Source organism: Cloeon dipterum, chromosome X (genome assembly GCF_949628265.1).
Source record: "Cloeon dipterum chromosome X, ieCloDipt1.1, whole genome shotgun sequence".
Taxonomy (NCBI): domain Eukaryota; kingdom Metazoa; phylum Arthropoda; class Insecta; order Ephemeroptera; family Baetidae; genus Cloeon; species Cloeon dipterum.
The window spans coordinates 11529906-11555418 of NC_088790.1; the positions used below are offsets into that span (position 1 = coordinate 11529906).

A 25513-nucleotide genomic window follows, 5' to 3' on the forward strand; every position below is an offset into this window, starting at 1 on the left:
GGGCGGCACCCGCTGCCATCTCGCCAGGGAGTCATTTTTTTATTATTTTCAGCCTTTCGCAAAGTCGCCCACGGAACGCACCCACTGGAGCAGCACGCCTCTCCTATGCCAGCGCCAACACCTAAGCGGCCTCGGTCGCGAATTAATGCCAAATAAAAATCTGTCACTTCTACTAAAATACAATAATTCATTTTATTTTCAGTAACAGCTAAAACAACTATGAAAGCTTCTTGTTCAATACTGGAATGTGCATGATTCAACAACTCTTTCTTAGACGTGAATTTAAAACAAATAACAATGAAAGTCGGCTTTTAGAAATAACACTTCGTTAAATTTAAGAGCTTAACTGACTAGTAAAATTAGGAATCACCTAGTCATTATGGCAGACAAATACATTAGGCGAATGATGACTTCAAATGCAGCCAACTATCGCGTTGCTCACACGTTGATTACAAATATTTTTATCAGACAGAAAAGTGGCAACTAAATTAAAATAAATACTTTTCACTACTAAACTGCTGTGCAGTAACGCCATTCTTCTTCAGTAAGGCGTCCGCGAAGTAACGCTGATCATTTCATTGGTGCTGAAATGAAATTTAAGACCAGATTTTCAGTCCTGACAATGAGATTAATTAGTATTAAATTCAAAGCTACAGTAAGCAGATTATCATACAGCACAGGTCAAGTTTGAAATATGAGCACAGGAGAGTAAAAAGCACACTGTCAGACATTCCAGAGTACGTGGCAGCAGGAAAGGAGGAAATCAAGGATTGGACAGTCTAAGCAAAAGAGTGCGGATTAAATAAAAAAAGTAAAACAACTTCTGAAAATTATCATTTCAAAGGAGGCTCCAACATCACCCTTAGAAAATCAGAGATGGCGTCAATGAAGCTATCCATGCATTTAGGATACCAGTTAGGGACGTGGCTATTCCAGAAACAAAACATTTACAACGAGTGCACTTAACATTGCTAAAAATTGACATATTGCGATCTTGAAATGTCTTTACCTCTTTCCGCACTTGATGTGAATCAGCAGGAAAAGCACACCAAGGAGAAGGCAGATGGAACCAACAACTATGTAGGCGATGCCCAAAAAGGGGTTTTTACCTCCCAACAGGGAGGTGGTGGACAGTATTACTCTCTTGGTGCCATCAAAAGGTTTCACAGAATAATCTGAAAACAAAACATTTGGGCTAGAAAATAAGGGGATAAGGAAATTTCTGTTGTAGACAGCAATAGCACTTTTTCCTAGAGAAAATTGAAAAAAAAATGAATAAATTCCTTGATGCAAAGGGCGGATAAAATCACCCTTGCGCGTTTCACTTGGAACCTTTGACCCCAGTTACGGGCGTGCCTGTTAACCATTTTTTCGTATTGATATAAATTTAATTGGATACAAAATGTTATGGACATACTGTATTTGATTTTCAATACGTAATTTCCTGCCAGCAGGCCTTGGACAAATCCAGTTGCAGTGTGGTCCACTCGCCGGTACAGCTTGCGGAATGTCGGCAGTGCTGAAGTCCTCATCCACACGATCAAATCTTCATTTTCAAAGCCATTGTTGTCTGGATTCTCAGGATCAAGTTCGTAGACATTTTTGCGCCAGTTGGGTGGCTTGGCGTAATCTTTGAAAGCTGCAATAACGAAATTATATAATCCTGACCAGGTACACAGTAAAAGTATTTTACCTTCTGTCAGATCACCACTGGGATTGTTGAATTTCATTTTCTTGTCTGAGGGCCACGCAATTCCCGTATTCAATAATTTCACTGGGCCAAGCTTAACAGATATTAGCTCTATTTCATCTGTCAACAAAGAGTGGCAAACAATTAAAATAATTTTTTGTAAATCAATTTAAAAATATAATGTTTTTACTAATTCACAAACCATTAAAGAGACTGTTGGCAATGGCACCGCAAGGAGCGATAGCCCTGGTATCATTTGCATTAGTTGTTGTGAAGGGATTGCAGTCAGACGAAGGTTTAGGGTTAAGCCTTCCAAGCAACTGGCTGTCATCCCTGGATTTCACGTATCTTCTGTGGTTTTGGTAGAAGTTCGTCAGGCCGTAGTACATGTAAACTTTCCCCTGAGCAGCAAAGTTTTCATTTTAAGCCATGGAAAATTAGGAAAGTTGGGCATCTTACTGCAAAGTCCTTGTCTAGGGTGAAAGTGATGTCGCAGGTACAAGAGCTCGTCGGATCTTTCAGTATCACGTCAGCACACATTATACCATTGGCATTAGTGCAATCTGTGTAGTCTTTGGTATACTCTCTGACCTATTAGAGAGGTGAATATAAATAAAAAAATAGACCAATTTACGTCGTCACCGAATTTTACAGCTACATATAATCAAGGACAGAGCAATCGATTTTTACAATTATGGCCAAAGTACCTTAGATGAACAATGGACAGCTAATTTTTCGGTTGTAAATGTTTATGGATTTATGGCAAAAAGGCTAATTCTGAAATAGCTACAAAGGAGGCCGCGCTGATAAGCGACAGACTGACGCCCTTGGTAAGCCAAACGCACCTCATCGGAGAAATACAGCAAGCCAATGCCAACTGGAATAAACGCGATTCCTATGATGAAAAAAGTCGGAAGGACTGTGCCAGCAGTCAGGATGGGCTGCCAGGCAGGTAGCCTTTGCTGCCTGAATGCACTGTCTGGAAAAAAGAAACAAGGTTGAGTGCAAAAAACGACGACGAGGAAATAAATACAGCAGGATCTGGATTGAAGTCGTGCATTATTTTCTTCAAAATTAATGTTATTATGTACCTGCAGGTCGTTTTGTTGTCATTTTCCCGTCTGCAGGTTCAACGGAGGAGGTCATCGTAGAAAGAGCACCTCATGAACGACTGCAAGAACGAACACCAAATCAGCCACGGGAGACTATCCTCGTCTATTTTGCTCGATTTTACTGCCCTTCTGCTTCTGCGATAATGAACGTGAACAACAAAACGAATTGAGGTTTGGGATTGGCCGGCGATCTTACTGCCATCTACACACATGTCACAATCATGTGGGTCTCTCGGCGGAGGTGCTGCCTCGACGTCATGGCCTTGAGACTCGATAACGAACCGTGGGTTACACCCATCATGGCGCGGCAAGAAATAAATTTAGCTCGTGACGAAAGGGACAGGGACAGATGATGTGAAAAATAGACTATACGTCTTTCAGACGCGATTTTCGCCGCACGCCAGCTGTAAGTTAAGTTTCTGATAAATTTTTGCATATTTTCAAGATCTGTTATCTTTCCAGCCGTTGTAAAGTTGTGCTGAAATTTGTTTTCAGCGAAATGGTGTCATCTGGTCTTGGCTAAGAAACTACAAATTGAACGGAAATTTCCACCGAAACGTCAGTTCTCACGGCTGGCCGTGGGGCACCATTGGCTTGTTCTTCGATCATTGCGAACCACACTGTTTATTCTCGATTCGACCGACTATGAGTTTGCTCGCGACGAAAGCCACCAATGCCTGGAGGCACTGGGTGGTGCTGTGGAAACGGTACCCTCTTTGCCGGGGCATGGTGACATACTCCATCGTTTGGCCGGTTTCCAGCATCTGCCAACAAAGGATTGCTGGTTGGTTACGTTGAGAAATTATTGTGCATTTCGCAGCCTTGAGCTGAAAATTTTAAAAATAACCAATAACACCATGTCATAATTTTGATGTGTTCACAGGCAAAAAGGAAATCGACTGGAAGCAAGTAGCTCGATTTAGTTTTTACGGTGGCTGTTATGTGGCACCGACCCTCTTCTTTTGGGTGAGACTGTCAAGCAACATGTGGCCGGCAATGAATTTGAAAAACGGCATTAGAAAAGTGAGTAAAAAATGCCCATTTTCACATGACAGGTTACTTAACCCAATTTTTATTCCAGGCACTTGTCGAGCAGGTCTCGTACGGTCCATTTGCCATGACTAGTTTCTTCTTCCTCATGACCCTGCTGGAAGGGAGAGGCGTTGAAGCGGCCAAGCAGGAAGTTTCAACCAAGTTTTGGTCAACATATAAAGTAAAAATTTTCGCATAGCTATTTTTCTTACATTTTAATACATATTTCTTTAAAGGTTGGCGTTTGCTTTTGGCCAATAATGCAGACCATAAACTTTGGATTCCTGCCGGAAAAGAACAGGGTCCCATTTGTTGGTGCCTGCAGCTTTGTTTGGACCATTTTTCTGTCGTACATGAAATCCCTGGACGCTGCCAGGTTAGAAAAAAGGAATGAGAGGCTGAAGGCGAAGAAAGAATTAGAAGCTCTGGAAGCAGCTGGTGCTGCAGCCGCCGCGGCAGATAATCTCACTCCGTAACATTTTACCGTTTATTTTTTTTTTATCTATATACCATACCAAGGAGAAGGGAGTCGCCTTCCACAGTTCAAAGTGTGATACTCTGTATATTTTATTGATGGAAAGTGACCATAATTATACCAACAGGGCACTTTGCTATTTATTGCATTTTAGCTCTGAATACGTGGTTAATTTATGAATCGCGTTCAACCAATTAATGTGTAGGCTGTTGGATTGTACAATAATGTTTTGATGAGGCGTGTTTAGAACAGCCTTTAAATTTGATTAAGTGTTTGATCAGTCAAATAAATTGTTGGTAGCTCAAATTTTGAATTCGCTGATTTTTTAGAATAACAAAAAATCCCGCGAGCGCTTAAAAATTTCAAATGAATTTTTAGTTTCAGCAGTTTGGACCATTAATAGCAAACACAACCCTGTTCGCGCAGGATATATATGCTTATCTGCCTTGTTTACTCACTCAAGGGAATCTAGATATTTTAATTGGCACCTTGATACTAACTTGGCACTCTGATCTAATTTAAAAGCATACGCCCACACTCGTTTAGGAATGTTCAACTATGTATAGCCCTAATGGAAGAAAATTGGGCATTTAGTTGTTTGCTTTAATTTTGAATTAAATATATTTTTCAAACCTTTATTTAAATCTAACAGAATGCTATTAAAAGGTTTCATATGGCCTTTAGAATTGGGAAATCCACAGGATAACCATGGCTAAAAACCCCAAGAACTTTAAAAACAATCCTTCCTGCATGGGAGTATTCAACTTTTAATCAAAAAGTTCAATACATAGCCATGAGACGTTCCTAATTTTTAAAAGGCGAGAGGCAAACAAAAGATACGCTTACAACATAGATTTTTATAATTGTGTCATATATCACTGCGCTTGTTCTACTGAAAATTAGCACAATATTGCAATCAAATAGCAAAAATCTTTTCTATATGAGTGCGCCTCATATTATATCAATTAATAAAAACTATTTTTTTCTGTTTAAAGTTTCGTATTTGAAAAAAATGCTGATTTAAGGTGGTTCTTTTTAGGTGTGAAATGGAAACCGTAAACCCCGTTGTTGAGGCGCTAGCAACAAAGACACTATATTATGCGGTTAGCGTGCCGTGAGCTAAATTTTCAATTTTTTCCTAAAAAAACATTTCACTAACTGAACATTTTATATTTGAAGGGGGTTCATGATATACTTCAGAATATCAAACTGTAATAATTTAACAATATATTGCGGCACACGGAGCTTAATATACCGAGACGGGAATATCAACAATCACGATTAATTTTCAAACTTATTAGTTTACTGCAATATTTCATAAGCTTTTTGTGACCAGATTGTGTGATGTGGAAATTCATAATTCCATGAGCTGACCCATTATTCATTTAGAATTCCTGGTATGACGACATCCACTGAAAGTATAAAACGCAATATTTGCTTGCTTGATAATAATTATTGTGTTTCTGCGAGATGGATAAACGAGTTGCGCGCGCATTCCGGTTCCCATTCTCCGGGCTCGTTATACTTGCAGTGTGGTGCTCGCTTGGAAAACACAGGTCTACCTTCACATAGTCGAGTAAGGAAGGAGAGTGGCGTATTCTCGATCCTTTTTATTGTCAGCACAATGATTGATAACTTGATATTGCCACAAAGCCGCGTCTCTATCTAATAGAGGACAAGTTATTGTGTTACTCTGCTGAAATATACGTGCCACTTTTTTTTAATTTTTAAACGGCGGATCGGGTTCTGCTTGTGTGGCGTATGAGATGAGCCTGTGCGAAAGGCTAATGCCCTTATGATTGAGACGAAGCAAGCACCCAGGCCACGCTGTCTTTGGCTGTATAGCAACAAATAGGAGAAGATCAGCAGTCCGTTCAGACGGTGAGCGCGCAGTTATCATACACAATATTTTATTTAACCGCTTCTTAATCTAAAAGGGAGGAAGTTGTTTCAAAATTTGTAGTTCACAAATATTTCATATATAACTAACAAGTCAACAAATTAATAGATGTTTTTTTTTAAATGATGATGATTATTTCTTCAAGTTGTTCGGCTTTTATTGATTAATGTCCGTAATATATTAAATTATATGTTAAATTAATATTTTCGAAGATTAATTTTACCGACAGGCTGACTCCAAAAAAATTATTTTTGCACTCAATTCTGATAATGGCATTAAACTTTTAAAATAATTAAAAAAAATCTTGGCAGTTTCGGATTTTTAATATTTAAAAAGCGAAAGTTCACCTCGTGATGAGACAAGCAAATCCTTTCAACTGATGATGTCATGGCTTATTCTGCGCATTTTAAAGCATAAGCCGGCCGAATTATCCGCGATCGTTGCTTGTATATTTACGGCTCTTATATACCTGACCGGCGCATATAGTTTCTTTTTCTCTAAATTATTGCACTCGGTGACCAACATTCTCATTTTCTCCCGCCTGTCTACGTGGTAGGTTAGAGTACAGTCATCCTTGAGTCTCCGTCGCAGCCTTGAAGTGCTTGGAAGGTGAAAATGGACAAGATCACCAGCGCTTTTAATTGGTTTCGAGGCGACCGCACCGATGGCGTGAAAAAAACAGGTAAATTTGAGAAACTTTGAGGCCATGGAAAAATATTTTCTGTCAATTACGGTTGATTTTAAAATTATACGCATTTCCAATTTCTTTATTTTGATTTAAGTATCCATATAATATTATTTACTTCACTATTAACGATAAAAGTAAAGGTGTGAAATATTCCCAGCCCATCCACACGCACAATAGCAAAGATAAGATTGAGTGCCGAGACTCCTAATGGATTATTCGTGTCTTAATTCCAAGGAAAGCTACTTCCCTACGTATTATTTCATTTTTAATTAGAACAGCAAATCCATATTACAAAATCGTTAATATTTAAAAAAAAATACCAGAGCAATTTGATTACCCAATCAGGAAATAGTTTTCTGAAATGCATGTGAAGTAAAAATATTATCACTAAACCGGCGGTGGTTTAAGTAAAAAATATTGGATTTATCGGGCAGTCGCAAAGGCAAGTGGCTAGGGTCAAAGTGACACTATAAGGCAATCGAGCGAATTACGCCTGTTATAGCAGTTTAACAAGGAGTGCGAGATCTACTTCATTTGTTGCGAGAGCACATACCAAGGCACACAACTCCTCTCGTGTGATTTTCTCTATGATTTTGTTTGACTACGAGCCAGAAGGTAAATAATTTAGAAGAGATCGAGGCAGTTTAACGTATTTATTTTAACGGTAGGAAACGCTTCATATATTTAGCAGCTCAGAGGATTTTCTCGGTGTCATATCCCACATCCCAACTCTTGTTCATAAACTAAATAAAATAAAACCAAATTAAATCCCATGATTTATTTAAAATAATATTTACATATTCCTTTAAATTTTTCTTTTTATTATCAAGTTTTCCTTCTGTTTTAATTGAAAGCCGGGATATTTCCTTTTAATAAGGCATTATTATTGAACTGGCCCCAAGAATATTGATCTATATGAATCAATATTAATTATATTGTGCGCTTCTTGTTGTTTTTCTAGCACAGCGTTTTTAGAAATCCATGTTTTCGCCCTTGTCACCCACAGAAAGATTTATTACCACCATGGCTACCTAAAATTTCGTTATTGTAAGATAAACCAAGCCTGTCACGTAAAACAACAGTAATTACTACGTGTAGAAAGAGTTTGTGGGTCTCTGTCCAGACTTCATTCAGCACGCGGTCCCTCCTTTGCTGTATCTTATCTACATATTTTTATCATCAATGCGCCGCCTACTCACGAATTTTACTCATTGGTTTGGAGCAAGCCGACTTAAGCGATGTGAAATTTTCATTAGAGATGACAAATCTCTACAAAAACAGAATTTTGCTCAACCTCGACCACCTCACGGAAACGCGAAATCCGATTTTGCTTCGAGGTCTATGGTGACAATTCGCTTTTCAATTATTTTTAAAAAGATTTTATTGTTTTTCAGATGAGCTGGAAATCGAGGCAATCACCAAAATCATCGAGAGAGGTGCCTATCTATGGAAGGTCCGCTCCTACACCCGCTGGTTCCAGCGGTGGTTCTTTGTGGATGCCAACGGGCACCAATTCGGCTACCATAGGAGCGGGCTCAGAAGAGCGATGTGCTTGGCCAAATCGAGGGTGCTAGGTGAGTCCAATAAAAAACTCTTCAATTAGGGGGTTTGACTTAATAATTTACGTTTGTTTTAAATGTTTTATTTTCTATTTACCTCATTCAATAAACAGTCAAGGAAAACTCAGTGAATAAGGATAAAATGAAAAATTGTTTTAATCTTGAGACTGAACCGTTAAACTTCAAACCTGATAACTTACACGTACGCGATATTAATTTCTGCTGCGGTAAATTTTACGTTTTAAAAGATTTTATTTCTTTAATTTATAAAATCAAGAAATATTGTAAAAAGCATGATTTATTTTCCTTCCAGATGTTCATAATACGTGCGAGCAGCAGAATTTATAATTTAAAATATATAGCTTCTAAATTTAATATATTTTTGTCTGAAAAAATGCAAGACTATACAGCAATATTTCCAAATAGGTCAATAAATATTGATCTTGCAGTTTTCATTCATTTCTTTCTAATTTGAAATATTTAAGCAGTATAGCATCTACTAAATTTTTTTGAATTAATTTAAATTATTTTTCCAGTTGACTTCAGTGATATCGTGGACGTGCGGAAGGGTTGGCGGAGCGACGTGTTCAACCAGCTAGCCAAAGAGGTAGAGGGCAAGCCGCGTAGCAGTGTCGACGTGGACGAAAACACGTGCTTCACGGTGGTGGTGGGTGGCAGCAACCGCAACCGCACCTTTGACCTGGTCGCTAAGACGCCCGAGGAGTGTGACACTTGGGTCCGGGGCCTCAAGCACTTGATCCACATGTCCAAGACCCAGGAGAAGAGCGAGCAATTCGACAGGTCAGTTTAATAATTAAAGTGAAAATATCTTTCTGACAAATATTAAAAAAAAAACTAGGCAACTGGACAGATGGGGAATTTTGTATTGCAAAAAAAAAGCAAAAATCTGTGTATATTTCCGATTTTTTTTTTAAATCTTTGTCTACATTTTAATGCTGTGAATTTGATTTGCGTTTCAGGTGGTTAATGAAGATGTTCAGGTCTGCCGACGACAACAAAGACGGCGGACTAAGTTTCGATGAGTGTCTTTCCCTGCTCAAGCAGATGAACGTGAAACTAAGAAAAAGCTACGCTAGGAAATTGTTTAACGTACTTACTTCTATAATTTTTTCTTCACATTTAAATATGCTATGATTTCATTCATCAGCAAGCGAACTCATTGACAAGATCGAGCGATAGGGAGCAAGTATTAGACGAGAACGAATTCGTCGCGTTTTACCATCTCCTTATGAGCAGACCGGAAATCAACACCCTGTTCAGCAGGTATAAATTCTAAAATTATAATAATTTTTTAATAAGAAAACGTGAACTAAAGGTATGCTGATGAAAACGACGAGCTAAACTCTGAAGGGCTGAGCCAATTCTTCTACAGAGAACAAAGATGCACAAAACATCCAGACGACTGTCTCGAATTGATAAGGGAGTACGAGCCCTCGGATTTGAAGCACAAAGACGAGCCTAAAATGTCCGTCATAGGTATGAATCATCCATCCGTCATAATTGAGATTTACGTCAAATCGAATACATAGGTTTTACGAATCTTTTGCTGAGCGAGGAATTCCAACTTTGCGAATCGAAACATTTGGCCGAGGTTTATCAGGATATGACGCAACCGCTGTCGCATTACTTCATCGCCTCCTCACACAACACGTAAGCCACTGCAAAAAATTAATTGATGAAGTGATGATAACTAATAGAGAAAACGCGTGAAAAGGTACTTGACGGGAAATCAACTCAGCGGTGAGAGCACAGTGGAGGGCTACATTAACGCTTTGACCAAAGGATGTCGTTGTGTCGAACGTAAGTTTTCCTGGTAAAAATTTTATAGCACAGTCAAAAAATTTTTACCAATACAGAAATCAGCTCCAAATAAAGTATTCTAACTATATAGTAGAACAGAGAGATTGAATAATTGTTCTCAACATTTTTATAATGATTTGCGAAGCTTTGAAAAAATTTCAAATAGTTGTCAATTTTTGACGAGGCAAATCTGTCGATCAGTCGCTGTTTTTGCCATTCAGATTTTTGAATCTAGGATTATTTTTAACAGTTGACTGCTGGGATGGACCAAAAGGTGAGCCGATGGTGTACCACGGCTTCACCCTGACTACGAAGATCATGTTCCACGACATCCTGACCGACGCGATCCTGCCGTACGCGTTCAAGGTGTCTGATTATCCGGTGATTCTGTCGCTGGAGGTGCACTGTTCGGCCGAGCAGCAGGCCCGCATGGCCCACCATCTGACCACCATCCTTGGTGAACTGCTGTACTTGCAGCCGATCGACGATCTGACGCAGCTTCCCTCACCAGAGCAACTCAAGAGAAAAATAATCATAAAGGCGAAGAAACTAAAGACGCAGCTGTGTAAGCCGATGAGGATGTCAAAAGCTGAAGACATCAATGACGGGCAGGACGACGAGGAGTCGTCGCAGTCCGAGCCTGATTCCGACAATGAAGCTGATGAAGAACCCGTCCAAGCGGACGGAACTGTTTCCTCCACAGTAGTGAAAAAGGTAATTTTATTTTAATAATCGTAATTCAAGCAGTGAAAATTTGACTCTTCGTCCGCAGCAAGTACCTGTGGAGTGTCATTTGTCGGATTTGGTCAACCTCTGCCAGGCAGTACACTTCCACGGGCTGCGCTATTCAAAAATGCATGGTAAAAATATGAAAAACGTCAAAGAATTTTTTTTAATGGCAAATAGGGAAATGCTTCCACATGTCTTCCTTCGCGGAGAATAAAGCCAAGAAATTGATCTCAACTGACCTGGATGGTTTCATCGACTACAACAGGCGCCAACTTTCAAGAATCTACCCAGGCGGGAAAAGGGCCGATTCGTCCAACTTCAATCCCATCCAATTTTGGAATGCAGGCTGCCAAATTGGTATTATTCAATTTCTCCTGTATTTATTTTGCTTCATTTCCCGAATCAGTTGCGTTGAACTACCAAGGGAAGGAGAGTCCGTGCTTCTACAACGAGGCCAAGTTCAAGACAAACGGCAACTGTGGCTACATCTTGAAGCCGCCATACCTGCGTGATCAGACATCCTATAGTTTGAATGACAGGCCAGCGTGGTAAAAAATACTGAGGGGATAAACAAATAAAAATAAACTTTTTAATCTTGAATATATAGGAGCCCAAAAGTGCTCCGTCTACAGCTAATAAGCGGGCAGCATATTCCGAAGCCAGACAACTCGACTGATGGCGAGATCGTTGACCCGTACATCAAAGTGAAAGTGATCGGAATGGAATGCGACCAGCGCGAATTCAAAACCAAAGACATTCACGATAACGGTATATATCCCCCGTTTTTTCTCAACTGTAAGATAAAAATGCAAAAGAAATCATAATTTGTAAAGATCTTCTCTCACTGTCAAATATTCTTTAACGCCAATTTAAGTAAGTCGATCGAGAAATTAAAAATTATAATTGCATCTAAATGTGGTTATTCTCACTGTAAGTAAAAAACTCACTAAATTCTTTACATGAAATGACTTTGTCGGGGGGAGGAAATTATTAACAAAGAGAAAAACACACCGTGTTAAAAATTTGCCAGGGCCAAAATTGACCCAAGCTAGAAATTTTTTAAATGGTTTTAAAAGAAAATGCATATGTTTTAATCCCGAGATTGGAATCTTTAATGACGGCTGATGAATCTTCCGCAGGACTGAATCCAGTTTGGAACGAAACTTTCGAGTTTCCAGTATTCTACCCAGATCTTGCAATGCTGCATTTGGCTGTGAAAGACAACAGCAACACTGGCGTCAACGAGCTCCTCGGCGCCTATGCCGTTCCTTTTACCAGTTTGAGAGAAGGTATTTTTTAAGTTAAAATAAAAAATCCAACTCTATTACCTTATATTTAGGCTATTGCCACTGCCCACTACTGAACGAACAGAGACAACCCCTCTCGCCAGCAACTCTTTTCATGCATATTTCTATTACCGAGTGATATTAATGCAAAATAACTATTTAAAAAATCAAAACGCACATATGATGAGGGTGTAGCTAAAACAAATTATTTTTTTTTTGCATTTTGCTACACGATTTATATTTTTACTCGCACAGTATTGAATTTAACCGATACAATATAATGACTCAGCGTTTCCACTTTTGTATGATAGAAGATTCCGAACTAATATAAAGTTTCTGCAGTGTAATTTTGACAGTTATTTCAAGAATAAATCATTCATATGATTTATATCTCATCAGCGTATTTCCATTATTGTCGTGAGTCTTTTAATATAGTATGTATATATATAGAATGTAATGACAAAAATGCAGAGTATTATTTCAAACAGGAACCTACACTAAATTGGTTTTCACGTCAAAAACAGCTTGTTTTAATTAACCTCTGATTCCTAAATTTCTTGACAGAAAAAATAATATGTAAAGAAAAACAGGGCTAAATTTAAATAATAAAAAAGAAATGCTGAATTATCTACTCCTTATTCTTCCTCTCGGGGCTATGGTCTGGCGGGGTGGTGTTGGGGGTGTGCAGGGGGCTGAGGAAGGGAGACGGGCTGATGGAGCGGGGCAGCAGCAGGGTGGCCAGCTGCTCTGCGCTGCCTGGGTCGTCCTCCAGCTGCTCGTCCTGAACGTGGATCTTGCGCAGCGCGTTGCTCACGATGCACACTTCGCCACGCAGCTCTGACACCAGCGACGCGATTTTCTCCGCGTTGCTCAGCACCTCCACGCTCTGCGTGTACGGGTTGTAGCGCACCATGAACGGACGCTGGATGCCACAAGCGAATTCCCTAGAGGACATGATACATTGAAAATGAAAAATATTCCTTCTTAAATGTGTCACATAAAATTATTTTAATATGCAGTAAAACCAACAAGGAATGAAAAACTTCTTAAAACATTTAATTATAGTGTTATAGGATACAATCCCAAAAATATTTGCGTGTAAGTGCAAAAAAAACAATCCTTACCACTAACAAAACTCTAATTTTTATGGTTAAAGGTGATTAAAAAAGTTTTTTTAATTAAACTGTTGAGATACCGCTGCTTAAACAAATCCTGAATTTTTTTCTACGCTATAAACCCCTCAACACGTTAAAAAACCCAATAAAAATTATTTTGTACGCTCTAATTTCAAGTTTCCCCTATATTTTGGTAAAACTATTATAACTTGATTGGCATTATGAATTAGAAGGGATCCAAATAAAAAATTTATTAGTTTTCCTTTCTTATTTAACAACTATTTTTGCAGTTTTTCAAAGCAATTTAGAGGCGACAGAGTTATCACCTCATTTTCTCCTTGGCCTCTTCGATGGTGTCAGTGAAGAAATAATGGTTCTGGTAGGAAGTGATAATGCACTCCTCCCTGCAAGTGATTTCCGGCTCAAACGGCAAAATTTTTTCCGGAGTGGTCAAGGCGTGTCTCAGCTCGGCGATCGAGGAGAGCAAACCGGCGCCGTAGACCTGTTGGAAAATCCACTGCAATTACGTCGTCAGAGACAAACTGATGACAAATTTCCTGCCTTGAAATCTCCGTTCTGACGACACAACCCGAACTCAACGGTGAAGAAGTATAGCTGCGAAATCACATATATGAAAAGTAATACAATTTTTATACCATTTTTAGGTCAAAATAACAGGTTCTGAATCTAGGATTGTTTTAACAGTTAAAAGAATCAGATTCTAATTAAAATTCTATTTTAAATTGCAAAAACAAGATTTTTTAGAATATTTGTTTTTTAATTCATTACCGTTGCAATTTTAGAGACATCGTCGTCAGAGGCGCCAAGGGTGGCAAGTCCCAACTCCTGCGAGAATTGCGCAAAGCTCGCGTTTGCTAGTAGCGGCATGTGTCCCAATAACTCATGACAACAGTCCCTACGGAAAAAACTTTGATTATACGCATTATTTGCAACACGTAGGTATTTACGGCTCGGGCGTGTAGAACGGATCGGACGAGTGTCTGATGTACTGCGTGCAGTGGAACACGCGGAAAGCGAGACCTGAGAGAAAATCTCTTGGCGACAGGTATCCGGCGACAGGTCGAATTTGAAATCCAGTTTTTCCTACAAATAAGATCAAATGTGGATTTTTGTTCGTTTATTTATATAATTTATGCAATTAACTAAAAAAACGTTGAGTTATTTTGTATTATGCATATCGATTTTTATTTACTCTATCAACTGTATATTTTAAAGTAGATGATTAATTTAAAAATTTCTAAAAAATTGCCTATGGTTTTTTAATTGTTCCAACCAAACAATTTTTCTCCTGTGTAATAATTTCTAGTTTTTAGTGATAAGAAAATAAGATAAGAATTTTGCAAACAGAATAAATTAAATACAAAAATATTTGTTACTCTTCAAATAAACGTTGATGTCCTGCAGCTGCGGGATATTGTCTTCGCGGTAGGCGCAGTACTTGACCAGTTGCGGCCAATTTTCCAGGAATTCTTCGCACGCGTGCTTTTCATAAAGCGTTGACAGCTCGCGAAAAATCACTCCCCTTCGAACACGGATCAAATTTATTGTATACATAAAAAGTGTTTTGAAATACCAAGTTTTTATCTCCTCGGCTGTGTACTGGATTCGAGGGATTGGTTCCCCACTGAAAAGATAATTAGAATTTTTGAACCGTCAAGGAGTATTAAATCCATCTCTTAACTATTTGTAGGAGTTGGCAATGTTGGCGAATTCCTGCCTTCGTTTTCGGTACACTGGATCTTTGAATCCCTAGAACGAATACAAATCAATTGATTTTATTGAAATTGAAAACTAGGATTCTATTCTTTTTACCGGGTGGTCGGCGTCTAACTCAGTTCCGTACATGAGCACGCGCTGAGCACGATCCAGGTCGGATATTTTGCGCGGGAACCACGGCATGTCTCCAAAATCTTCAAAATAATTGCAACAAAATTTGAATCCTTCACATTTTTTTTCTTGAACGTGTGAATCGCAGGTACAACCATGATATTCTATCGGAAAATAATCAGTATAAAATCAAATCAGGCCGATTAAATGATATAACTATATATGACAATTAAATTTTTTTGTGTTGGTCATGTTTATTTTAAAAGGAAGAGCATTTTTAAAGAAAATATCGAAGATGGTATTGTTTGAATTGTTTTGAAAATTGTTGGAAAGTGGAAAAGAAAATAATAAGAAGGAGATCTGCTACAAGTAATAACTAGCAGTAATAACCAAATTTGACGAATTTGATGTCAAAACGGAATGTTAATATTGGGAAATCACCTCTAACCCAATTTTGAAACATGCAATGACCCATCTCCAGTTATGCCGAATTTGGAAATCGGGTTAGGAATCTAACGATACGGTGACGAAAAATTTCCCGAGCCCCTGCAAAATCATCGTGGTATGCAATTTGCTCGACATGGCAGCTAGGACGGTTGCCTGCCATTTAAAATTAAACTGACCAAAGCTGGCAGACATGGAGAGCGGCGTTTGCGGTGGCAGGTCTGAGTCAGGGTTGAGGGGCCGCGTCAGGTTGATGGAGGCGACCTCCCTGCGAAGCATGGAGATGAGCTGCTCCATGCGGCGGTCGTCGCACTCGACGTCCACCAGGATCTCGTACTCCTCGGTGCCCGCCTTGGGCCGCGACTCGATGTGCACCACGTTGACGCCGAGGTCCTCGAACACGTGCAGCGCCTTGGCCAGCCCGCCCACCTGGTTGTTTAGCGAGAACACCACAGAGTTGCGGTGAACTCCGTCCGCCGGCCGCGACAGCATCAGCGGCGTTGGGTGCGACTTCATGCGTGGACCTCCAACTCCCTTAAAGTTTCCATTCAAATGGAGTATATTATAAGATTATCTGCCTGATTCAGATTATATTTTAATTTCACTTGTGTCATATGAAAAACTTTATGGAATGTGTAAGATTAAACATTTTCGTCTTGAAAGGTGGCAAGATGTGAAGAAGGGGACTTTGGAAAAACACCCCTAAAAATTGCATCATACATTATCTACTCTATATGATCTCAATTGAATACTATAAATTTGACGTTGTTGCAGGATGGCCGCCGGGAGGAAAAGGAAAAAGTGACTAGAGACAGTTAATAGAGCGAGAGATTGTACCGCCGAATCAAGACTGGAAAAATTAGATCCAAAAAATTCAAAATTGTGAAAAACGTGTCTTGTCGCTACCTATAGCTGTCTCGTACAAAAAAAAAAGAAAAGTTACATAACTTTTAACAATGTACTTTTCTTATAATTGTGTCAATAGTAGTACACTAGTTGGCGTTCAATAAAAATCTATATATAAAAATAATGATGGTAGCTATGATGTATGGAACGAAACTCTTGTTTCCATTTTAAAGCTAACAGTTGCGTCTCTAGAACAAATTTAATTCTTTATTCTGTCTCGTGACAAATGTGATATCTGCTCATTACTTTTGCTATTGCGTCAAATCTGTATTTTTCAAAGTTTATATTGCCTTATGGTATTTATTAGCTGAAAATTTGGTTTATTTTACAGCTCATTTTGCCTTCAAATCCACGCAGATGTCACATTTTTGTTAATTTTCTTTCTGTCATAATTTTTCTTGCGTATGTATTTATTCTGATTTTTGCTCAAGATTATTGAGTTTGTGTGAATATATTGCATTTGTAATGACAAAGTTTAGCTTCTTTTTTTTTGCTCTTTTTATCCCTGTCCGAGGACCGGGAAGGGCGCGCACTGCACTAGCACGAATGCGGAAACCCGGGTCCCAATAACACCGCGAACGGATAACATGGGCGCACCAGGCCGCACAGGGGACCCAGCCCACTCAAGGGCCACTTGCCTCCGCACCGAGGACTGCATTGAAACGCTAGACATTTGTCCCGTGAAGCCAAATCACGCATGCTGGAAAGGTGCAAACCAGCAAGTAGCGAGTCGGCGCCGGTGCGCCTCCCAGCCCGTTGAGCAATTTGAGCATTTCGAGTCACTAAACTAACCACTTTTTGCCATCTCTGACGTTGGGTAGCCAGTATTAGATCTCCGAATTACTCAAATACCTCCCATTGCTTTAACACTCCTGAGAGTGCCTTAAAAATGCGAGCCAACGGGCTGGTAACTTAAAAAATACGATTTCTTCAAAAATTTGCCAATATTGTGTGTCTTCCAAGTCTTGGGTTCTATACGTCAGAACCGCAAAAGACGCACGCCTTTCGACTTGCTTTGAATTCATCTAGTGCGCAGTGAACTTTCTTTTTTGGGGATTTTTCATCTTCCAACACTTCTAACCCCCGAGCACCCCAAAGTTAAAAAATTAAAACACTGGAAACGTTGTTAAATGCGTAAAGGTTCTTACGAAAAATGGAAAAATACCTTTTATTCTTAAGAAAAGGTGAGAGAAACCACGGATGTTTTCACTTTATCAGTCGTTTTTATCTATTCAAAATCGCCTAAAATCACCAAAAAACAGTTCAATCTAAATAAAGTTAATCGAACAAAAAAATTATTTATTCTCCTTGTTCTAATACAATGTTCCTCAAATTTAATGCATCTGCTCTCTTAAAAATCTAGCTTTCCAATTGCATTAGATTTTAAGGCTTTGAAGGATTTTTTTTTAATTTTATGGGGCCACGAATGTAAAAAGCCCAGTAAAATTGTAACTCACCTCTTTAAGGGTCCACTGCTCACCCTTCCTGTAGAGCCAGAGGCCAATGAGACTTTTGCCAGACGCGGACATGCCTTCCTTTCTTTTTGGCGAAAACTGCAGGCGTCGCGGAGATGGACGAAGCTTTTATAGGGCGCCGTCGAGTGTGTCTGCGTGCAGCTCAGCGCACCCCCGTCAGATCGGGTCGGGCGACGCGGGGGCGCATCGCAGAGGGAAACACAAACACACATACACACACAGATAGAAGGAATGGCTTCCTTTCAATTAGGCCGAGTGAGCTGCGAACGGCATCGGCGCGAAATCGTAGATGAATGGACATCCCGATTTGATTATTAGGAAATCAGTTTGGCAGCAGAACAGGAAATTTCTCTCGAAGAAAAGGGCTGTATTAATGGAGTGTAAGATCAATTCCTTAGATGCGAGATGAACATACACTTTGAATATGTCTCTAAGGATTGCTTTGGTTAAAATTTTTTCTTAATATTTGCAATTTACATTTTTGAGAAAGTGGTTCCAACTTCCGTGTGTGTATTTCGTATGAAACCCGATTGTTAATAATGAATCTACATTTTTAGACCTAGAGGGGAAAATTATCCTTGTTATATAACGACGTAACACGACGAGTGAAATTTAAATTTAGTTCTAAAGGTATATTATTTAGATCTAAATTTTGACTGTCAAGATATTGATTTCTATTTGACCTTGTGACGATGTTTTCGAGCGGTTTTGTTCTAAAATTCGAGTTCTCCGTTCGCATCTTGCTCAGTTTTTTCGTCTGCATTACTAATTATTTTTGACTTCTATATTTATAACGGAATATGCGTGTCAAAATCTGAAAACATCCATTCACTGTGCAATTGATAGAACTGTTCATTCGTTAACATCCGCTTCTGCATCAGCAGATGAAATTAATAACGATGTGCTATTTCTTGGGATCAGTTTTCTCAGCATCTTTCAAATTAGCGGCTCCATTCACACGAGCTATAATTGAATGAAAGCTGCTCCGTGCGCGGATGAAGAGCATAACAAAATCGAGCGGGAGCCGGAGGGTGCGTGCGGCGAGCTGAGAATTATATTCGAACGTACGTTCGCCTGTTGCTCGGCGAGAGCAGTAGAACCTAGTAGAAACTCGATTGCAAGCAAAGGGTGCAGGCCAATCTGCCACGCTCCTGCTCGCTCGCCATCTCGTTTCCAGCCAATATAAAACAAACGGCAGAAACCTCGTTAAACTTGCGCTGACGTCACGCCTCATACATTTTTAACGGCCGCCAACCTCGTGATTTCGGATTCAAACGACAAAGAGAAGCTTCTTTTTCTTCTGTAACTCGCCAATTGCGTCAATTTCTCTTGAGCAAAAATTGTTAAGAAAATAAAAAAAGAACGAATTTGACTGTTAATCTTGGAGAGCGGTAAATTTCTCATTTTGAAAGTCATCGAAAAACAAATAAAATTTGTGGATTTTCGTTTCAAAATCTTAAATGACAAAAGTATATGAAAAATACAACAGTGCTCTCTGGTTTTCAAATTTTTCAACAAACATTAAAAATACTTTTTGTCCTTGAACCATAAACAAACTGATTTTAATTTTGATTTTTGGACTTTATCCATGGGAGGCACACTTTTTATGTGTTTGTTCTTTATTATCAATCCAGATTTCACGACAAGTTGATGTCGTTCTCTCTTTGGTGAGTTGGGACGCAATCATAAAATAAAGGGAGCGCAGCAGCTTCTCTTATAAAAGGCTCAATCAATTCGGAAAGCAGAACACACTCCCAGATGAATTGCGATCCATTGTGAAAAAGAACAAGGAGATGAAATGAAAGCAGAATTCTCAGGTGTGTTTTTTGGTACTCGCGAGATAGAAAATTTTGCGCAAAGAATGAAAGGAATTCCTATGTCTAGTACAGAAAGATCAAATATTTAACTCTGAGATTTTTATGAAAGATTTTCGGAAATCTTGCAGCATGGAAATAGAAACTGTTCTCTTCCAAATTTAAAATCTAGTAGTTTGTTCTCATTTCGTATTTTATATTTTCCTTCTATAAAGACTAAAATAAACACTTTCTTAATAGGTATGTTTTATTCTAAAAAGTAAATTAAAAATAATTATAACCATCTGTTATTGAATTTAAATTTTTAGCAACCAAGTGTAGAAGCTAAATTTTGTCATTGGAAGAAATTTATTTTAAAAACTTTCAAAATAAAAAGGTTTCTGATGCTTGACGCAAACACATTATCTTTTTAGTCTTTTAAGGTTCGACTAAAAAAGACAAAAGGCAGGTTGTTTCTCAGTCTGACAATGAGCGCGCGTGCTGCGCTGGCGGAGCGGATTTTTGCGTCAGCAGGCGAGATTTTTCATCGGGCTGAGTGAGAGGAGCTACTTGGACTTTCAATTAGGCCATCAATCGAGCAGGGCCGGCTCCCCCGTGCTATCTGCCGCGACGCCACTCACTGCAGCAGCCGTCCGTCCGTCCGGCCAGCCCTCCACCGCCCACGCCGCGCGCCATTCAGCAAAGTAAACCTTTCTAAGTCGTCAGTAAACATTCATGAGAATGAAAACGCGCTCCAAGTGGCCGCCACACAATGGAAATTCCTACCACAGGCATTTAAACTAGTGCGCGCTTTAAGGGAAAAACCACTGCTCTTTTTTCATTTTTATAAACCTGCTTATTTGAATTAATTTGAAACACGCCAATTAATTTCCTCCTTTATGGTTTGTGGGTTGATTGCGTTTTACCCTATGAATAATTTATTGATTAAATAATGAACAAATGCCTTAATAATAGGTTGAATTCTTTAGCCATAGCGGTGCACCCACATATTGTTAGCAAATAAACTCGCTTGGATTGTCAGGAACGCACGCACCATTGCGTGTCGGTCGTTTGAATAGGCCCTCGTCTTTCTCACACAGCAGCAGTTAATGGTCTGGAAATCAACTCGGCCGGCGCAACACAGTGTGTCTACTTGAAATAGGAGCCGATGATTGGAAAAGGAGGGCAGAAGATGATGGGACAGGGGTCGGAAAAATGAAGCAAAATAAGTGATGTTTTAATTTTATTAGATTAGTGGCTTTAATAAAAAATAATCAGGACTAATCTAGCTTCAAAATTATTTAGGCATTTGCCTTTTATCTAGATTTACATTGCAATTAATTCGGGCCGCAGGACAGAATTCCCCGGTAGTTACCCTTCCGGTGGAGCAGTGCCCTATCAGGATGAGTTCCAATTTACGTTAGAATAAATTCTTCTCAGAACATAAGTAGAATTAAATTATTATTAATATTAAATTTGCTAACAAAAATTCTACTGTGATAATATATGAATTTTAGGCGATCGGCTTCCTGGTCGCATAGATTCATTAATTACTAGGGTGCATTAAAGAAAAAGGTTGGTTTGATACTTGGATCTGTTAAATTATATTGTATCTCAAATTATAACGATACAGTAGTACAATTTTGTTTGTATTGACTATAACCCATTTCCACAAAAAAAATGACTCTTTCGCGAACACTATTGAAATATTTGAATTACAAATATAGGAACGGAGTATGCGAATTGAATTGGACTTTTCTTCGGAATAATAACTTGACAAGAACAGAAATTAAGCTCAGTGAAAAATTGTTTCTCACCACTCACTGTACCAAACTCGTGAAGTTAATTCAGACGTTTCCCACACTTGCCTGTTGTTAACGTGTGGAAAAATAACTCTCAAGTGACCCGAGGTCTATTAAATCTACGCTTATATAGTGACAAAAGCAATTGTAGTAATCACCCGAGAGAAAACACATTTATTCCAAGAGCATTTAAGTGAACAATAATTTCACCAAACTTGTAACAATGAACAAATAAATATTCAAGCTTACAAAAGTAAATTCCTAACTATCGGGAGCTAAAGTGCCTTCTATTGTAATTCTTTATTGATAAATTAGGGATTCACAGTTGAGTAATGAAAAACATTCTAACTAGTCGGAAGGTAAGTAATTTCGAATTTAATCCTGCATCGGTACAATAAGGGATTCACAAAAAAATATAGGATTTCAACCTCTTCTTAAATAGATATGTATTTTATTTACAGAGTGTTCATTTAACAACATTTTTTAACTCTACAGTAAAATAACAAATTTACATCAAAGAACCAATTTAAAAAAGAAAACCAATAATTTATTGGGAAATGAGTGGTAGACTATTTTGTTTTAAACATAATATATGGAAAATTTTTGTTTCTTCATCTAGAAATATTTTTTCTAGATTTTTTCTCCAGTTCTCATTAAATCATTTTACTTCTTGGTAGAGTACGAGCCCTTGACTCCGGGTTTTGAGGCACCGTCGTCAGCGGCTACAACCCCCGCCTCCTCCGAGATCTTCGCGGGGTGACGGCACCTCCAAATGGTGACCGCCAGGGCCACTAAGGCGAGCACGGCGAGTAACGCCAGAACGGCGAACAGGATGTACATGTAGTTGAAGTTGCGGTTCTTTGGCTTGTTGCTGGTCACAGATGCCGAGGTGGGGCGCATGCCACTCGCATTGTTCTCGGGGAACTTGGGAACGCGGGTCACTGGCGTGGTTGGTCTCAGGCCGTTGTCTTCGATGCCTCCTTGGTTGAAGTCGGGGTTGTTGTTGTTGTTGTTGTTGTTGTTGAAGAAGGGAAAATCGGTATTCGGGTTGAAATTGGAGTTCGGATTTTTAGTGGGGTGGAAATTTGGGTTAGCGTTGCCATTGAAATTTGGATTGTTGTTGAAGTTGGGGTTATTGTTATTGGGGAAGTTGTTATTAGGATTGAAGTTGGGGTTCGGATTGTTGTGACCATTGAAGTTTGGATTGTTGTTGGAGTTGGGGAATTTGGTATTTGGGTTGAAATTTGGATTGTTGTTGAAGTTGGGGTTATTGTTATTGTGGAAGTTGTTATTAGGGTTGAAGTTGGAGTTCGGTTTGTTGTTACCATTGAAGTTTGGATTTTTGTTGGAGTTGGGGTTATTGTTTGGGATGTTAAAGTTTGGATTTTTGTTGCCATTGAAATTCGGATTGTTGAAGTTAGGGTTATTGTTAAAATTTGGGTCGTTATTTTGCCCGTTGTCGAAAGGATCCAAATTTCCAAATGAGTTCTCCTGATTGACGCCTCCAAATCCACCATTATTTGATTCTGTAAACACATTTCACGTATAATAATAGTTTTAAAAACACAGGAAAAGGAATCTTACGGTCTAAAATGCATTCGGGAATGGAGCCGTTTCGCACTCCATTCCGACAAGAGATAGCGTAGGGAGAGCTGGCTTTGTATCCCTGCTTGCATCGCACTGTAATCACTCCGTTGTGGTAATTCACTTCCTTATCGTCCCTAACCACTGTTTTCCTTTCAACTGCAAATGTTAAAAACTGTTAAAATCTACATGGAATGTGAAATTTCACTCAATAAAAAACTTTATAGTATATGTTAATCGATAAAGAAGACCACAAGAAGTGGTGATGAAAAGAAAATTTAAACTTACCCTTTATTCTATGAAATTATTAAAATTAAAAACATGAAGCTTAAAAATGGACCAAATTGCTCTATACGAAAACTTGGATTAGAATGCTCTGACCTGCTAAAATCAATATAATTTTCTGCTTACTTTAGTTACTATTGAAATCATCCAAGCTAAAAAGTATCCGTATTTTTTAATTAGAACCGGCACCGACTCTCCGCTAGCTGGTTTTCGCACCTTTCCAGCGGTTTTAAGGACAATGTTTCAATCCAAGACCCTGTTGTGGGGAGGCGGAAAAGTGGCTACGATTGGGCCCATGCTCCAGCCCCATATTATCCGTTCAGCGGTGTTATTGGGTGAGCTAATAGCCCATTTGAGAAAATTTGAGCAGACACGAACTTAAAAAAATTAAATTAGGTCTTCATGTGTACCATTGCAGAGGATGCTTTTTCCGCTATCGTCGATGAAGGATGACTGCGTCCACCGGCCGTTGGAGCCGCACTCGATGTCATATTCTAAGCAGTCGTCGAAACATGAGCACCCCATCTTGATGTCACCGATGGTGCCAACACTGTTGTCCTCGCATTTGAACTGCTTGTTTCCTTGGAGCGGACATAGTGCGTCACAGTTGTCTGCAATTTTCAGCAGCGTGTGTTATAAAAATCTGCCTTTTTGGGTGATTTGTGCGTTATTCTCACCGCAAGGGAAGTCGAAGATTTCAGGATGAACATACCAAGTTCCCGCGAAACAGATCAGCTTGACGGGCACTTTCTCGCACTTGCTGCACTGACATATGGCCTCATTGCTCGGGAAACTGGGGCTCTTGAGCGGCTGGCAGTTCTTCAAGTGTCCTGCTCCATTCGAGGGCTGGTTACAATCGATATGGGGCGTTCGGGCTGAAGGTGAAATTTTTTAGATAAATTATACACGGCAGAAGATCCTTGCAAGCACAATGTAACACTCCCCAAACCCCTGTGTGTTTTGAAATGGGAAAATTGTCTGAGGCAAAATTTGCCTGAAAGTTTCTTTTTCACGTGGCAGCAGTTCCAGCTTTACATATGTTCGCCTTGATTTTGGAAGAAGAATTTTTGCTCTTCAAAAAGGCTTCAAATTAAGGTACAGAATTTTGGGCTTGCGAATTTTTGCCAGTAGGATTTTTGTTACAGGAAGGAAGGAGTTGCTGGATTTTGCAGGATGTTCCTTTTCTTTTTAAATTTGTTTGCAATCTCTTTGGTTAAAAGTCCACACACAAGTTTATTTACTTAATCTTTTCATAACACATGTTCCTTTTTTATCTGCATAATTAGTTTGAGCTGCAGTAGAGCGCAATTGAAGTTTGCACTAGTGAACATGAATTTTTGGAGAGGCATTTGGTAGTTTTTCTATGTATCCTTAGGTTATTATTGAGCAAAACCAGAGAATTCAGGAAAATGCTTCTTGATAATTACTTTTAATATATACGTGTTTGATTTTACCTTGATTTAGCAGTTCCGGGGTAAGTTTCTGCCAAAAAACAATAGGGCTGTACCTAGACTGTCCAGCAGGGCCATTTTTCACGTTCTTACTTGCTTCCCATTTTCCTGTTTGATAGTCACCTGGTCGATTTCCGTAAGCTAAGTACACTTTGATTAGTATCAAATTTCTGCAAACACAAGATTGAACACATACCGAAAACAGAGGGCATTGCCAGGATGGCGATCAACGCTAAGATTTTGACGCCCGAGTCGCAAACCTTGAGCATTTTGAAAGCTGTCAAAATCCACATCCGTTGTTTTCTGCCGCTCCCAAAATAAGACTGTGGATGACAGACTGCCACACTTTGTTATAATAAGCAAGTGGAAAACCCAACTAACTCGAGCGGATGAATGTCACTGCGGCTTCCTTTCGAGTCACTGCTTTTCTTGGATGATCGTGTGCTATTTACAGACCACAAAAGGTCGCACTTTGTGGTGAAATAAATTCTGTAATTAACGCAAGAATTGATTTTTAG

At 39.2% G+C, this 25513-nt stretch overlaps 5 protein-coding genes across 7 annotated transcripts; 2 read left to right on the forward strand and 3 right to left on the reverse strand.

The window, feature by feature from the left end:
- Window positions 1–167: 167 nt before the first annotated feature.
- Window positions 168–2980, reverse strand: CDC50 (cell cycle control protein 50A). Of its 2 annotated transcripts, XM_065492462.1 has the most exons (9): window positions 2782–2980; window positions 2536–2669; window positions 2150–2281; window positions 1893–2091; window positions 1694–1810; window positions 1418–1639; window positions 1010–1175; window positions 822–927; window positions 168–584 (listed from the first exon to the last, which is right to left on the reverse strand). In XM_065492462.1, the coding sequence occupies exons 1-8, from the start codon at window positions 2834–2836 to the stop codon at window positions 834–836; spliced, it is 1119 nt and encodes a 372-aa protein (XP_065348534.1). In that variant the 5' UTR covers window positions 2837–2980; the 3' UTR covers window positions 168–584; window positions 822–833. The 2 variants fall into 2 exon arrangements, with proteins under 2 accessions (XP_065348534.1, XP_065348535.1); XM_065492463.1 differs by lacking the exon at window positions 822–927.
- A 92-nt stretch (window positions 2981–3072) lies between these two features.
- Window positions 3073–4622, forward strand: LOC135945065 (mpv17-like protein). Of its 2 annotated transcripts, XM_065492465.1 has the most exons (5): window positions 3073–3208; window positions 3298–3586; window positions 3686–3825; window positions 3884–4015; window positions 4071–4622. In XM_065492465.1, the coding sequence occupies exons 2-5, from the start codon at window positions 3448–3450 to the stop codon at window positions 4308–4310; spliced, it is 651 nt and encodes a 216-aa protein (XP_065348537.1). In that variant the 5' UTR covers window positions 3073–3208; window positions 3298–3447; the 3' UTR covers window positions 4311–4622. The 2 variants fall into 2 exon arrangements, with proteins under 2 accessions (XP_065348537.1, XP_065348538.1); XM_065492466.1 differs by lacking the exon at window positions 3073–3208 and having other exon boundaries at window positions 3265–3586.
- Window positions 4623–6036: 1414 nt separating this feature from the next.
- On the forward strand, window positions 6037–12687 carry LOC135945060 (1-phosphatidylinositol 4,5-bisphosphate phosphodiesterase eta-2-like). Its single transcript, XM_065492459.1, has 16 exons — window positions 6037–6190; window positions 6766–6891; window positions 8292–8471; window positions 8993–9257; window positions 9437–9566; window positions 9625–9740; window positions 9793–9953; window positions 10007–10127; window positions 10192–10277; window positions 10528–10991; window positions 11050–11137; window positions 11184–11363; window positions 11413–11554; window positions 11614–11774; window positions 12146–12295; window positions 12346–12687. Exons 2-16 carry the CDS (start codon window positions 6825–6827, stop codon window positions 12429–12431), a joined length of 2397 nt encoding a protein of 798 aa, XP_065348531.1. The 5' UTR covers window positions 6037–6190; window positions 6766–6824; the 3' UTR covers window positions 12432–12687.
- A 202-nt stretch (window positions 12688–12889) lies between these two features.
- Trh (tryptophan hydroxylase) lies at window positions 12890–18172 on the reverse strand. The gene is made up of 11 exons (XM_065492467.1): window positions 18063–18172; window positions 15879–16233; window positions 15241–15338; window positions 15110–15177; window positions 15002–15052; window positions 14805–14950; window positions 14376–14511; window positions 14197–14323; window positions 13969–14022; window positions 13734–13909; window positions 12890–13236 (listed from the first exon to the last, which is right to left on the reverse strand). The coding sequence occupies exons 1-11, from the start codon at window positions 18132–18134 to the stop codon at window positions 12921–12923; spliced, it is 1599 nt and encodes a 532-aa protein (XP_065348539.1). The 5' UTR covers window positions 18135–18172; the 3' UTR covers window positions 12890–12920.
- A 3852-nt stretch (window positions 18173–22024) lies between these two features.
- LOC135946738 (serine/threonine-protein kinase phg2-like) lies at window positions 22025–25461 on the reverse strand. The gene is made up of 6 exons (XM_065495092.1): window positions 25192–25461; window positions 24999–25136; window positions 24222–24419; window positions 23955–24155; window positions 23260–23418; window positions 22025–23201 (listed from the first exon to the last, which is right to left on the reverse strand). Exons 1-6 carry the CDS (start codon window positions 25286–25288, stop codon window positions 22339–22341), a joined length of 1656 nt encoding a protein of 551 aa, XP_065351164.1. The 5' UTR covers window positions 25289–25461; the 3' UTR covers window positions 22025–22338.
- Window positions 25462–25513: the final 52 nt, after the last annotated feature.

What these genes read in the sequence shown, in the direction of transcription:
- CDC50 (XM_065492462.1), bottom strand. Translation starts at nt 2,836, where the DNA reads ATGACCTCCTCCGTTGAACCTGCAGACGGGAAAATGACAACAAAACGA. An exon ending in GACAACAAAACGACCTGCAG is followed by an intron (nt 2,670 to 2,781) that starts GTACATAATAAC and finishes TCTTTTTTCCAG; the next exon opens with ACAGTGCATTCAGGCAGCAA. An exon ending in TGCTGTATTTCTCCGATGAG is followed by an intron (nt 2,282 to 2,535) that starts GTGCGTTTGGCT and finishes CCTCTCTAATAG; the next exon opens with GTCAGAGAGTATACCAAAGA.
- LOC135945065 (XM_065492465.1), top strand. Translation starts at nt 3,448, where the DNA reads ATGAGTTTGCTCGCGACGAAAGCCACCAATGCCTGGAGGCACTGGGTG. An exon ending in CTGCCAACAAAGGATTGCTG is followed by an intron (nt 3,587 to 3,685) that starts GTTGGTTACGTT and finishes ATGTGTTCACAG; the next exon opens with GCAAAAAGGAAATCGACTGG. An exon ending in TGAAAAACGGCATTAGAAAA is followed by an intron (nt 3,826 to 3,883) that starts GTGAGTAAAAAA and finishes TTTTTATTCCAG; the next exon opens with GCACTTGTCGAGCAGGTCTC.
- LOC135945060 (XM_065492459.1), top strand. Translation starts at nt 6,825, where the DNA reads ATGGACAAGATCACCAGCGCTTTTAATTGGTTTCGAGGCGACCGCACC. An exon ending in CGATGGCGTGAAAAAAACAG is followed by an intron (nt 6,892 to 8,291) that starts GTAAATTTGAGA and finishes ATTGTTTTTCAG; the next exon opens with ATGAGCTGGAAATCGAGGCA. An exon ending in ATCGCCTCCTCACACAACAC is followed by an intron (nt 10,128 to 10,191) that starts GTAAGCCACTGC and finishes ACGCGTGAAAAG; the next exon opens with GTACTTGACGGGAAATCAAC.
- Trh (XM_065492467.1), bottom strand. Translation starts at nt 18,134, where the DNA reads ATGTCCGCGTCTGGCAAAAGTCTCATTGGCCTCTGGCTCTACAGGAAG. An exon ending in ATGTCTCTAAAATTGCAACG is followed by an intron (nt 14,023 to 14,196) that starts GTAATGAATTAA and finishes GTGATTTCGCAG; the next exon opens with CTATACTTCTTCACCGTTGA. An exon ending in GTCAGAACGGAGATTTCAAG is followed by an intron (nt 13,910 to 13,968) that starts GCAGGAAATTTG and finishes ATTTTCCAACAG; the next exon opens with GTCTACGGCGCCGGTTTGCT.
- LOC135946738 (XM_065495092.1), bottom strand. Translation starts at nt 25,288, where the DNA reads ATGTGGATTTTGACAGCTTTCAAAATGCTCAAGGTTTGCGACTCGGGC. An exon ending in AATCTTCGACTTCCCTTGCG is followed by an intron (nt 24,156 to 24,221) that starts GTGAGAATAACG and finishes TGAAAATTGCAG; the next exon opens with ACAACTGTGACGCACTATGT. An exon ending in AAAAAGCATCCTCTGCAATG is followed by an intron (nt 23,419 to 23,954) that starts GTACACATGAAG and finishes TAACATTTGCAG; the next exon opens with TTGAAAGGAAAACAGTGGTT.